Source organism: Parasteatoda tepidariorum, chromosome 8 (assembly GCF_982258835.1).
Source record: "Parasteatoda tepidariorum strain Cologne lab strain chromosome 8, Ptep-v5.0, whole genome shotgun sequence".
NCBI lineage: Eukaryota > Metazoa > Arthropoda > Arachnida > Araneae > Theridiidae > Parasteatoda > Parasteatoda tepidariorum.
In genome coordinates this window covers 11,762,255-11,776,166 of record NC_141762.1, presented here as the reverse complement: position 1 = coordinate 11,776,166, position 13,912 = coordinate 11,762,255, and the positions used below count along the sequence as shown (strand labels likewise).

Genomic DNA, 13,912 nt, shown 5'->3' with positions numbered 1-13,912 from the left:
TTTGTCAGGATGTACAGTCCGCAAAAAAAAAAAGATATCACCCTGAATAACTTTCGTTCTAATGATCCGATTTTCACGAACTAAGTGTCAATCTTAATGGTTCCTGGGGGTGACCTCAAATATGCTAATTAATTAGTGCTAACTATTAATTAAGTTACGAAATCAGACACAAAAACGTACTTTCTCTGAATAAACATATATTTTTTTTACATATTTGGAATCTAGACACTTGAATTAGGGGGGGTAGACAAAATTTTAAAACAAATGGGTCGTAAATTGGGTTGCAATAAAGGTTTATATATTTGGCAATAGTCCAGAAAACCGCCAAAAAAGTCGCCTGCGCAAATAAATATTTTAAGATAACCCATTGACTGATTCAAAAGAGAAACGCTTAATTTTACTAGATTGCTAGGCAACCAATTTCTGACTGTATAAAAGTTGAAATAATATTTTGTGATTGCTCTGAGAGGTTTAATTAATAGGTTAAAACATCTCGAAGTTTCTGGGCAATAAACAATTTTTAAGTTCATTTATGTCCAAAAAGCAAAAAAAAAAAAAAAAAATTATTTTATTCTCCTTTGAAAAGAAAATTTGAATCGATTTATAAGTTTTTAGAATTTAAATACATGAACTTTTTATCTGATATTATTTAGATTATGCTAGTTTTGCTATGTTTATTCGAGGACTTCATACTAAAATCAAATTAACATAACTTATACAAAATTTTAGCTATATACAAAATTAGCTATATACACAATTTTAGGGATAATGATTTTTACAGCTTTAATCGAGTCTTCTAGGCATGAAAGTTTGAAGAAAAAAAAAGTGCTTGAAAAATAAAATGTAGATTGTATAGTAATTCTAATGCACACTCACAAGGTTTTCTATAATTTACGATATTTCTTTTTTGTATAACTCAATGAATTGCTGAATGTTTAGTGACATTTTAAAAACATTGAAATATTTTATGTTTAAGAATAAGATATTGAAATAATATGTTGCATATTGTATGATTCATTGTTTAAAAAATCGCTTCATTCTACTAGATATTTAGGTTATATCGTTTTCTTTGGATAAAGATGATTAGCAAATAGCATCCACATGCTTCGATACATTCTGAAACTTACGTTCGCAAATTCACCATAAAATGTCGCACAGCATATTCTTCAATTACGATAAGTTACATTTACCACCAAATACTGCTACTATGATTATTTTTGTTTTCTTATATATATATATATATATATATATATATATATATATATATATATATATATATATATCTGATATGACACTCTCTTTTTAAACAGAGCTAGTAAGGCCCTTAAGATACTGAAATGGGGGCACGAAAACTTAAAAGTTTCTTTTTCCTAATGCCCGCCTGTGTTAAATTCGTCAATTCAGGCATCTACAGGGCGACAGATATCTGTGTGGCCTAAGGATTCCTAACGAGCATCAAACATTCTCAAAATTAAGTGTTCATTCACTGGAAAATTTAGTGTTTATTCAATTTAAGAACTGTTCCTTCACTTGGTTATCTTACTAATTATTATTTAAACCACCTAAAGCTTAAAACAATATTATGTAAGTTATCTAAATTTTTTTTACATAATTTGCATTTAATGACAAATATGTCGACATGCATTTAATAAAAAATACGTCATTTAGCTAAAATTACAAATTTTGAAATTTTTATGATTTTTTTAAAGACAAGCTAAGCTTAAGTATTCCATCACTGGTTAGTTTACCCTATAAGATTTTGAGAAATTTGCGATGTTGTGAGAGATGCTTAAAAATGTTGACTACGTATTTTTATTAATATTTATAAAATATATATTCGAGAAATTTATGAATATTTTATTCCAAATTTATTCATTCGTATGTATATTATTGAAATTTTATCAGTTATTGAGAAAAAAAAACTAAAAAATAAAAAATAATCACATTAAAGAAGCAATCTGTTGTATAATCATATTCTATCAGAAGCATGCTTTTATAAAACTCCACATTCTTTGAATAAAATGTATTTTATTCAATAAAATGTTTTATTCAAATTTCTTTACTAAATTGCAAATAGAATTTTAGACGACTAAAAAAGAAACATTGTATTTTATAGCTTAAAAAATAAAAATGAAAAGATAAGCAAACGATTATTAGCGAAAAAAATATGAATGAAATTTTATGCTAAGCGCGCGAAGTCAATTTCCTCGCAAGTTTATCACATTTTAATATTAATCGCCTCATTTAATCATTTCTTCATTGTCGCCAAATTATTTTTTTGAAAATAATTAATTTTAATTTTTCTCAGCTTCTAATAAATAAAAACAGTTGAAACTTTAGATTTTTCAATTGAAAAATATGTAGATTAATATGGTATAAAAAAATTCATACCTTATAATTCAAAAATTTTTCATCCCTAATTTAATTAAATAATAAAAAATAATTAACAATTATTAAAAATTATATTTTTCATGAAATTATCTTTGGGTAAATGAGTTTTATGACTGGGTGAAATTTTCTTTGAATTGCTTTATTAGTTTTTAAAATATGACTAAAAACGTAAAAAGTGAAATTAACATTAAGGGGTACGAACTTTGGATCGCTCTCCTGACCAAACTATGGGGACCATATTTCCCAGATTGCGGCTACCCCCTATATTTTGAAGGTTAAGAATCCAAATATGTAAGAAAAATATATGTTTATTCAGAGAAAGTACGTTTTTGTGTCTGATTTCGTAACTTAATTAATAGTTAGCACTAATTAATTAGCATATTTGTGGTCACCCCCAAGAACCATTAAGATTAACACTTAGTTCGTGAAAATCCGATCATTAGAACGAAAGTTATTCAGGGTGATATCTTTTTTTTTTGCTGACTGTACAAGTTTGTGAAGAACGAATAGAGGTTTATGTATACATATTTTATGAAAAAATCCAATACAAATTGTAGGTTTGTAGACATGGAAAATGTGCAGTAAAGGATTAAATAGTTTCAAAATTGTTCTTAAGTTCTCTAAAGCACACTTATAGTATGGCGATGTAATAATACCAAAAAAATGCTTTTTCGACTAGGTATTGTTCTAAAGATACTGTTAAATTAAAATTTTGTTTATATTTTTAACTAATTAAAAGATTTAGCCCCTGAGAGACTGTTGATTGATGCATTATTTATAACAATACTATATATTAAATAATTAAAAAAATTAAAAATATGTAAAAATTAAAACATATAAAGTATTAAAAATATATAAAGTAATCATGTATCACATATCATTTTTATGTATCACGTATGTCCCCTTTTTCAAAAGTCTCAATTGAAAAATAAGCTTAATTTCTTTAAGTAATACATTAAAGTAAAAGTAAAGTTACTTAAATCCAATATGTACAGTGTCTTAAAAATATAGTTTTATTTCGAAAAGAACATTTTTTCTGTAAAAGTTTTTGATGAGAATGACATGAAATTTATAAATGCATAATATTATGTCATGTAATCCTACGTGATAAAACAATCACGAATGAGATATATTTTTTGGGACATATTTTAACATTTTAAATTGTAGTCGAATTTTTAAGAAATATAAGAAATATGTCATAAAACGTTTTGCATAACAAAAAAAAATTTTTTTTTACTATGAATTTGAATTGATCTGGATTTCTGAGATGTAAGATACAACATTAAAAATAATACTAAAAAAACTATCTTTAATATTGGTTACAGTAGAGATTATCATGGTTAAAATAAATATATTTATAAAACCCTAAATTGCAAAAAAAAAGAAGAAAAAAAAGTGAGAAATTCAAGAATATTAAAGCAGTTTTAAGTTAAGCTATTTTTCTTATCTTGTTCCGGTTCAACTTATATAGTTTTAAAAATCGAAATTATTGTGTTTAAAAATGAAAATAAAATTATTCAGTTGATTGACAGAACTAGTATTCCTATTTTGAAGAAATGATAAATTATAATAATTGTGATGGGAATAATTTTTATGCAAATTTTATTTAATGTATTTACCTTTTTATTATTTTCAAGCAAAGAAACAGACAAGATTAGATATTTTGGTTTTCTTGGATAGCATGATCCATTTTGGTAACCATGAAAACTTCATACACGAAGAAATAAAAAGACAACACATAGAACTCTTATTTTCCTTCCTCTATCGGCAGTATTTATAGTTTCAGTATTACAATTTTAAAAATTAATACTTTTGATCCAGAAAAAATATTTGTTGAAAATACCAAATTATGAAAATACTAATTCGCACAAAATAATTACTTTAAAAATCCTATATTATTTTGATAAAAACAAAATAAATAAAATTACATGAAGTAAGCATTAAACACTCATACAATAAATTAAGTTTAACAAATTATCCCATTCGTAAAAAAATATTTTTATTAGTTTTTATTACTGACTGTAATAAAATCATACGAATTTCTTATGAAACTTTTACATTTAAAGTAATTCCTCATTATTTTAATTAATTAAAATGCAAGTTAATGTTAATTATTTATATTAGGGCATAAATAATCAATATTTATATTAAAAAAAGTAATTTCATTAAATTATATGTAAATTTCCTTATAAACATTAATGTGACATTAAATTTCTGAATGAAAACAAAATTATAGGAAGGTCATAAAAATTCCAAGTTTTGATTTATAATTTTAAAAATTTAAAAGTTACATTGATTTTATAAATATGAAATAAGAAGTAACTCCGTGCGTTCAAAATAAATTCATGCACAGTGACAGTAAAACCATGAACTAATGTACTATAGAAATAAATTTAATATACAAACTATAAAACAATTCTTGCAGTACATAAACATACAATTATAAATGTATTAAGTGATTTAATACAAACATTTGTTTACCTCCCCAGAATATATTTAACGACTTCTTGTTATCCAACGAAAAACTTTATTTAAAAAAAATAACAACTAATAATTTAAGTTAAAACAATTAATGAAACAGAATATAAAAGTAAACAGAATTATTTATATTTCACAAAATTTCCAGTTAATTTTAATAATGATGGAATTACACTGTGAGCGCTTATACGTAAGAGAAGATTTAGAATGATTGTATGTCAGAGAAATTTTCTTGACAAAACCACCAAAAAAAAATATCTACAAGAATCTCCCTAGATAATTGCCTGTTTGAGACAATTTATGAATAGGTTATAGGGGTCTGCTGATATTTGACACTTTAAAAAAAAGATGACAAAAGAGCCCAGGGCCATAAATACGAAAAGGGTAATTTTAAAATGCTAAGACCATTTTCCCATATCCTTTCCCATAAGGCGGCTATTTTTGAGGTATCAAATGACTACGTGTGTGATGTTGAGGGAGAATCATCTTTATCAGTTAACAGTGAGAAGAAAAGGAATGGTGGGAAGAGTGTTTTATTGCTTATTGAAGTAAAGGGTAGCAGTGACATTTCTTGTAGTTCTCTAAACACCTGTTTTATTTTTTTATACAGTGCATTTTTTGTGTGTATTTTACTTTTTACTAATTTTCTTTTAATTATGTAATATAATAAGTTGCACTATGTCAAAATAAGAAGGAGAGAAAAAAAATTAAAAGTTATGGAAACAAAACAAAAATAATTTCTCAAAATAATGGACCCTGGCTTCCCAATCATTGGGGTGTCCGGACCCCTTGGACCCCTATGGTTCCGACGCCAGTGGCTAACAGTACCTCAAACCCAAATTCAAACAGTTTTAAAATATATATTTCACCAAGTTTAACCTCGTTCGTTTTCCTAGAATTGAATGATTGTGATGTACTTTACTTAATAAATTCTCTTTCTAATAAAAACTCCTTTGACTATGATGGTATTAATGTAAAATTAATTAAACTATTTGCTCTCAATAATATAAATTTTATAACTAATTTCATCAATACCTCAATCAAGTCATCCACTTTTCCAACTTCTTTAAAAAGAGCAACCATAACTCCTATTTTTAAAACCGGCGATAAAAATTGCTTATCAAACTATAGACCAGTGTTTCCCAACGTGGGGCCCACGCCCCACTGGGGGGGGGGGGGGCAATTTGATTGTTAAGGGGGGCAGTTCGAAAATGGACTCTACAAGAGTTTTACCTATTTGCTCCGGGCCATTTAAATACAATGTTAGATTTCGGTGCCAACATTGTAAGAAAAAAAGCAAATTCTTAAATAATTGCGGTCAATGCGGTCAATAATTGCGGTTCTTTAAAAAGAGCAACCATAACTCCTATTTTTAAAACCGGCGATAAAAATTGCTTATCAAACTATAGACCAGTGTTTCCCAACGTGGGGCCCACGCCCCACTGGGGGGGCAATTTGATTGTTAAGGGGGGCAGTTCGAAAATGGACTCTACAAGAGTTTTACCTATTTGCTCCGGGCCATTTAAATACAATGCTAGATTTCGGTGCCAACATTGTAAGAAAAAAAGCAAATTCTTAAATAATTGCGGTCAATGAATATTTATAAACTCGTTTGATGAGACCAAAATATCAACTGGGTTTTTGGCGTCGTCAAGTTAACTAACCTCCCCGCGGCATATGGCAGGCTCCGCGTAGACCCCTTGACGCTTTAAAATTTCGCTAAACAATGCAGTCGTTCGCATCTGAATGGCCCGTCGCAACTTTTGTAGTGTTTCGCAACATTCAGTGATAGAAATCAATACCATACTATGTCTTTTATGCCTGCAATGCAACAGTAAAGTCTTTATTTACTGCTCACACTTCAACCCATAATTGTATTCTTGAGACTAGTTATGCAATTTCTTTATTCATCGCTAAATTTGGAAAAAATCATACTATAGGAGAGAATTAAATAAAACCGTCAATATCAGCATTTCTTAAAACGGTTCTTGAAAAAGATGTAAAAGCTATGCCACTCAATAACAATACTGTTAGCAGAAGAATAGACGAAATGAGTGAAGATATTGAAAAACAACTTGTTGACAAGCTAAAAACAAGAAAATTCTCAGTGAAAATGGAGGAATCAACTTTGATAGACAGTGCGGCAGTATTGATAACTTACGTAAAACATATTGATAAAGGGCATTTTGCTGAAGAAATGCTGATATGTAAGAGATTAGAAAGCACCACTTCCTCCAAAGATATTATATAATAAGCTAAAATGATATTATATAATAAGCTAATATGATGGGCAAGAAAAATTGCTGCTTAAAATTGATGAAAGATGAGAATCCAGAAATGATTCTTGTGCATTGTGTTATTGCATAGGGAATAAAGTTGTGCATAGGGAAAACTTGGTAGCTTAAAACATCTCGCCTGCTCTAAATGAAGTACTTACATTCAGTAATAAAGTGTATCGATGCTATTAAAGCTAATGCCAAATGTGAGCTCCTCTTCAAGCTGTTTTGTGAAGAACATAATGCAGACCATGTGAGACTTTTACTTCACTCTGAACTAAGATGGCTCTCTAAAGGGAACTGCTTGAAAAGATTCATGAAACTGCTTGATACTCTTATTGATTTTTTAAGCGACAAACCTGATATGAAGTATCTGTTAACAGTCGAAGGTAAAGCATTTGTGAGTTATTTAGCCGATATCTCTGAAAAACTAAATATATTAAATAAGCAACTTCAAGGAACAAATAAAACTCTTGTTGATACAAAAACGAAGATATTTGGTTTCATTATCCTTATTGAGTTAAGTCTGAAAACAAAAACTTGGATCAGTTTAATTGTCCCCAAAAATTAAAAGTAAATGATGCCGCTTTTACTTGTAATTGTCGATCATCTGAAAATTCTATCGGCTGATTTAAAAGAATGATTTTCTGATTTAAAACAAATAGATTTTTCTACACGGATGATGCAGCTAATGTTAGTGCATTTGTCTGTTATATGAAGTATGCAGTATCAGGAAGAACTCTCAGAAATGCAAAATGATAAATCAGTTAGAATTATTTATTTTATAAAAGGAGTGATGGCATGGCTTTGTGAGGAAACAGAAATCAAGTACCCAAATTCAACCAAATATGCAAAAAAACTATTGTTACCGTTTCCATCTTCATATTTAACTGAATGTGGATTTAGTGCTGTAAATGATTTACTGCTAAAAAAAAGGAAATCGCCTGGATATAACACAGTGGGGAGACTTGAGGCTGAAGCTAACCAAATTGGAAACTAACATAAAATCTCTGTGCAGCAAGCGCAAGCATCTCTCTAAATTAAAATATTAAATTATTATAGAAAAAATCTTTATGAAAATGATTTCGAATTTGAATTTTAGTTTTTCATTATAAGCCGAAATTTTACTTACTGTGTTTCGTCAACAATTTTCGAGAGATTTCTCACTGAAACCTATCATTTAAGTTTCTTATATTAACAATTCAATTTTTTAATATTAAAAATTATGTGTATGTCACATAGGGGGGCATAAGAATTTTAGAAAGGCTTGAGTGGGGCACGGCACAAAAAAGGTTGGGAAACACTGCTATAGACCAATTTCAATACTACCTGTTTTTTCCAAAATCATTGAGAAAGCTCAAGCTGATAAAATGTACAATTATTTAAAACATACAAATTTTTTCTCTGAAAATCAACATGGATTTATTAAAGGCAAAAATACAGAAAAAGCTCTTTTGGAATTTTCAAAATTTATTCATAATAGTATTCCTGAAAATAAGATAACAGTAGCTAATATATTTCTTGATACATCAAAATCTTTCGATAATGTCAATCACAATCTTTTAAATAAAAAATTAGAATTTACTGGTTTCAGAGGAATTATTTTAAATTGGTTTATTTCATATCTTTCAAACAGAGAACATAGAGTTAAAATCCGAAGTAATTTTAGTAATTATATTTTTTCAAACCGTGGTGTTCCTCAAGGATCTATTCTAGGACCCTTATTGTTTATTATATTCATCAATGACTTCTGCCAACTCAAACTATTTGGTAAGATAATAACATATGCTGATGATTCTGTAATTTTGTATTCTTGCTCTGATTTTACAACTAATTTTTCAAATTGAATCTGATTTACGCGAAATTTCAAAATGGTTTACAGTAAATGACTTAAATTTAAATCTAAATAAAACTAAATATATTTATTTCAGTTTAAGAAAATCAGAATTTAACTTAAATTTAAAATTTCACTCTCTCTCCTGTAAAAATACTAATGAAAATTGTCAATGCTATATTCTACAATCTGTAAATAATATCAAATATTTAGGACTATGTATCGATTCTAATTTGAAATGGAAAACACATATTAACAATTTAGTTAAAAAATTGCGTTTCATTTCAGTTAAGTTTTATCATCTTAAGAATAAAATTCATTTTAATTTTGCGAAAACACTCTATTACTCCTGGTTTTATTCTTTAATTAATTATGGTGCAATAATATATGGCGGTGAATATAAAACTAATTTACTTCCTTTAATCTCAGTTCAGAATAAATGATTCAAGATTATTAATCCTCTAAATATAAATAATTCAAGTATAACTAATACCAATATATATACAAGAATTAGCCTATTACCATTTCACCATAATGTATTTTTTCGTATTTTACTCTATTTACACAACAATAAATTAATATGCAAATTAAAAACTAATGTGTCTGAAAGGAGACCAACTGAAATATATGAGATTCCCCACTTTATATAAGAAATTTCGCGAAAACAGTTTTTTTACTTAGTACCTAAATTATATAATAATTCTATTATTATATAATAATTCCATTCCAGTTGCAAAACATCCAAATATATTATTCTTTTAAGAGTGCTTTATTTCAATTTATGATGAACATTGACAATTTAGATCTCTATTTTTCACTTTAAATGAAGCATTTAATTTTTTATACCAGTCTTGTGCCAATCCAAATGAATTTCTTATGTTACATTTGTTATTTTTTTATATAGTTTCATGTATGTTTATTTCTATTATTACAGTGTTCAGCAATATATGATGTCTTATGATGAGCAAAATAATTTATGATTGTAATATCCTCCCCCTTTTTTTTTGAATTTCTAATTTAGATTTATTGTATTACTTTTCTTTGTCGCCTGGACAGGATTTTCCTCTTGACAATGAATATATATTCTTTGTATTTATGTGTTTGTTTTTGTTCCCAATAAAGTTATATTAGTTTGTTTGTTTAAAAAAAATTACATTATTTTCTTCTGAATTGTAATTGTATGAATTTGTTAAAGAATAACAAGATTAAAATTTTTTTTTATTTTAATATTTTCATCACACATTTACATTGTGAATGTTTTTTATTTTAAATGGTAGGCAGCAGATCCTCCTGTTAGCTGCCAATTACCTACTCCTATCATTGCTTATTAATAATTTTGATTCCTATCATGAAACAGTATTTTCTTCAACAGTAGAAATTATTCACTAAATTATTCAACTAAATTGTATCTACTAGAAAGATATCTGTTTGATTAGGCTAGTGCCCAAGCAAGCATGTACATGTTCCGTACATCAAATGTATATTCAGAATTATTATGCATACCGGTTTTATTATGCATAAGTTTAAAATCTCTTTGTGCAGCTTAGAACATGGCACGTGATTTTATTTTTCCGGTTATGCATGGAATGGATGTTTTCAAAAGAATTTATGTTTTATAAAATTTTTAGACGCATTACTTTTGTATTCTAGAGCGCTATTCATCATATGAACTGTACAGAGAATTCCTCTCACTGGAATGTAATTGTTTTTTCCATACTTTTCCAAGCTAAAGGCCGTAAGTATTCTTCATTTCTCTAATTTTAAATATTAGGTGACCACCTGCCACCATTTCATTTCAAATACCTCCAATTTTTAAATAGTACAGTGGTATGATAGAGTTATAGGGGGAAGATAGCATTTTTTGATGTACACATGCGCCATTAATTAAAGCATTCGAGCGAATTATTTGAAGATTGAGGAAGTCGTCTAATCCGCAAGTGTGAAAAACGGTGTTTTGAGAGGACACTATTTAACACGTTGTCGCACACTTTTTATGGTGCCACTCGAGCGGTGTTGCACCGCAATCAGAAACGCATTTTTAAAAATTGTTTATGACTGTCACGTGAAATTAAGCGCCAATCGTATGTTTGAAAGTGAAAAATACCATAATATGTCTCTCGACAGCTGTAGACGTCATTTGCTCATCACGAATTTTTTTTTTCTTCCCAAACAAAATAATAACTGATAAGTCATTTGGAATATGTTATATTTTCTGATGTGTTTCTGAATAATTATCAAATAAATTCATTAGTACACTTCATCAAAATGATGTCCCTTTTTTTATCAATTGAAATTTTAAGAATCACGGCGTCTACCGGTCACGAAAAATTTCATGACCTTTTTTCCAAATTCGATGTTTTTTAACCTTTTCGGGACGAGCGAGTCATATATATATTCGTATGGAATCGGAAACAGGATGGTAAAAAAAAATAAAAAGCGGAAGCGGAAGTTTGAGCATGGCTAATTTGACAACCATATTTTTGCTTTCACTTTAAATTTAATACATCCAATCAATGTTCGCAAAAAAATGTAACTACAAATTTTTTAATTTGAACTTAGTCTTGGTGAATTAAATAAAGAAAACTATTATTATTACCTCGCCCAGACTGCTCTAAAATAGTTTGGTTACCAGTTTTATCTTTTTTTACCGTGATTGTCGCCAACCTGAGAATGCATAAATGACTTTCCCGTCTCGAAGAGGTTAAGGAGTCTTGATACTGCCTTTTCATCGCGTTTGATTTTATAAATAGGAATTAGCTTAATAAAAAAAGTAGTAATTAATATATGTTTTTAAAAAGATTTTTGTTTGAGACAATAGGCATTCTGAAGACGACTATTACCGTCTTTAGCCTACATATTGCCATAATTTACACGGCTGTGGCCGTCATTAGCGTGAACGTGTTAATAGACACTATTAACCCTTTCGCGCCGACTGTCACAAATACGCGCCAACATAAAACCGTATCAATCAGGGTAAAAAGATAAAACAGGTAATCTAAGTAATTCTTTAGCAGCTTATTTGTGGGCGGAGTTATAATTGTTTGATTTATTTAAATCACCATTACTTTGTTCAAAATAAAACTATTTAGTTATACTTTGAATTAACATTGATTATCATATCTGCTAACTTTCACTTTTTCTGAGAATGAATTTTCCAAGTGGTAGTAAAACAATCATCGAAAAACAAAAAACAACCTTACTCAAAAATATATTAATATTTTGACTAGGATAAAATTCGCTATCTTTAAGATTAGTATGCTTTTATATATTTGTTGCAATTATTTATACGTAGTGGTGGTCAAACTCACTTATAATTATTATTATAATTCAAAAATTTTAATGACATGACATGAGTTTCGGTACCACTTTAAATACAAAATTAAAATCTTCCGGAAAAACCGAAAGAGTTGACAGGTATGGATTATATATATGATTAAGCTAACAATAATTAAAGTAAAAGCAAGGAAAGTCTGTCAAATTAGCAACGAGTACATTTAAGTTACCGTTTTTTATTTAATTACAACTTGATTCTGATTTTGTACGAATGCTTTTCTGAATCAATCGTCCCCAAGGGGTTAATGCATTCAAGTGAAGTAAATGAAGGTTATAGTGGTTATTACCTTGGCGAATATGAAAAATGATATTTTGAGAAATTTAAAGTTTGCGATAGCGCAGACTGTCTCGTCTGTTTCTCATTTTTATGAACCCTGACTTAAATATCTACGACTATTTTCTCACTATATTGAAACAAGTAAAAATAAATTTTCAAAATTTCTCAAACATAATCTACCTTTACTATAATAGTTAATTAATAACATTTGTTAGGGTTCGATACTGATGTATACAGTGATTTTGGGAGAATCTTATCCTCGTCATCTCAAATAGAAAGTGCGGATGTACCTTCATCAGTACAGGTGAGTATTTTTACTTTCCATAAGCAGACTTAAATAAAATGAAAAACTTTCTGTTAAAAAAAAACGTTACTATGACAATCGTATATTTTTGTAATTAATACAAAAGCAGAAGCTCTTTTCGAAAGTTTTAATATTATTTAGGATTATTTCTGACACCGAAAATTGCTTCTTCCTTAAATCTAGCCCTTTTTCCCAAAAACTTTCTTTTCGATTTACTTGTGAAAATATTTTAAACCTAATAATTTTGCTGGGTAAAAATTCCTTTCTTAAAACCTATGTTCTCCTTTTGCAATGAAAAATGTATTTAAGTCGTAGATATTGACCTAGTTATACAGAATATTTACAGCGAAATAAGAATCAGGATACGCTTAATTTGATTTCTTGAGCATTTAAAATCTTCATTGTTAACACATAGCAAGCTGGTCAGGTAAAAATATGTTTTGAAATTTTCTGCAATCCATATAAAAGTTTAAAAAGTGGTAGCAAAACTATTTCGCTTCAGCGCTGTTTTTCAAAAAAAATTTCCATTCAAAATTACTTTAAACATAAATTATTCCGTGTACATGTAATCAGTACTTCAATTGTTCGTCGTATTTTTTTTTTTCAAAATTGAAGTTGTAACTATAGTGAGAAGTTTGCTCCAACTTTTATGAAATCTTGCCTACCATATATACTATATAAAACGCTAATACGTAAGTATGTATCAATAAAACCGATGATATTTCTTTTCTCGCGCTGGCAACAGTTTTCATTTTTAATTGATTGGATTCGGCGCGCAAGAGCACGTAGTGAGCATCATATGGCTAATCTATATTATATAAAACGCTAATACGTTTTAATTGATTGGCTTCGGCGCGCAAGAGCACGTAGTGAGCATCATATGTCTAATCGGGTGAATTCTCACTGAATTATCAAAAAGATTCTCACAAAATTATCTTAATCGAAGCCGATGCTTTACATCCGGCGCTCAGTATTATTTTATATTGTTTTACAACGCATGGTTTTAGCTCTCTGGTGGG

At 28.5% G+C, this 13,912-nt stretch overlaps 1 protein-coding gene across 2 annotated transcripts in view; it reads left to right on the top strand.

Moving 5' to 3' along the window:
* Positions 1 to 13,912, top strand: part of LOC122272221 (uncharacterized) — a 97,228-nt gene that overhangs the window by 63,648 nt on the left and 19,668 nt on the right. For both annotated transcript variants that reach the window (XM_087149837.1, XM_087149838.1), the window contains exons 27-28: positions 10,630 to 10,714; positions 12,805 to 12,893. In XM_087149837.1, coding sequence (XP_087005963.1) covers positions 10,630 to 10,714; positions 12,805 to 12,893 — 174 coding nt within the window. The remainder of the gene's footprint in view (positions 1 to 10,629; positions 10,715 to 12,804; positions 12,894 to 13,912) is intronic.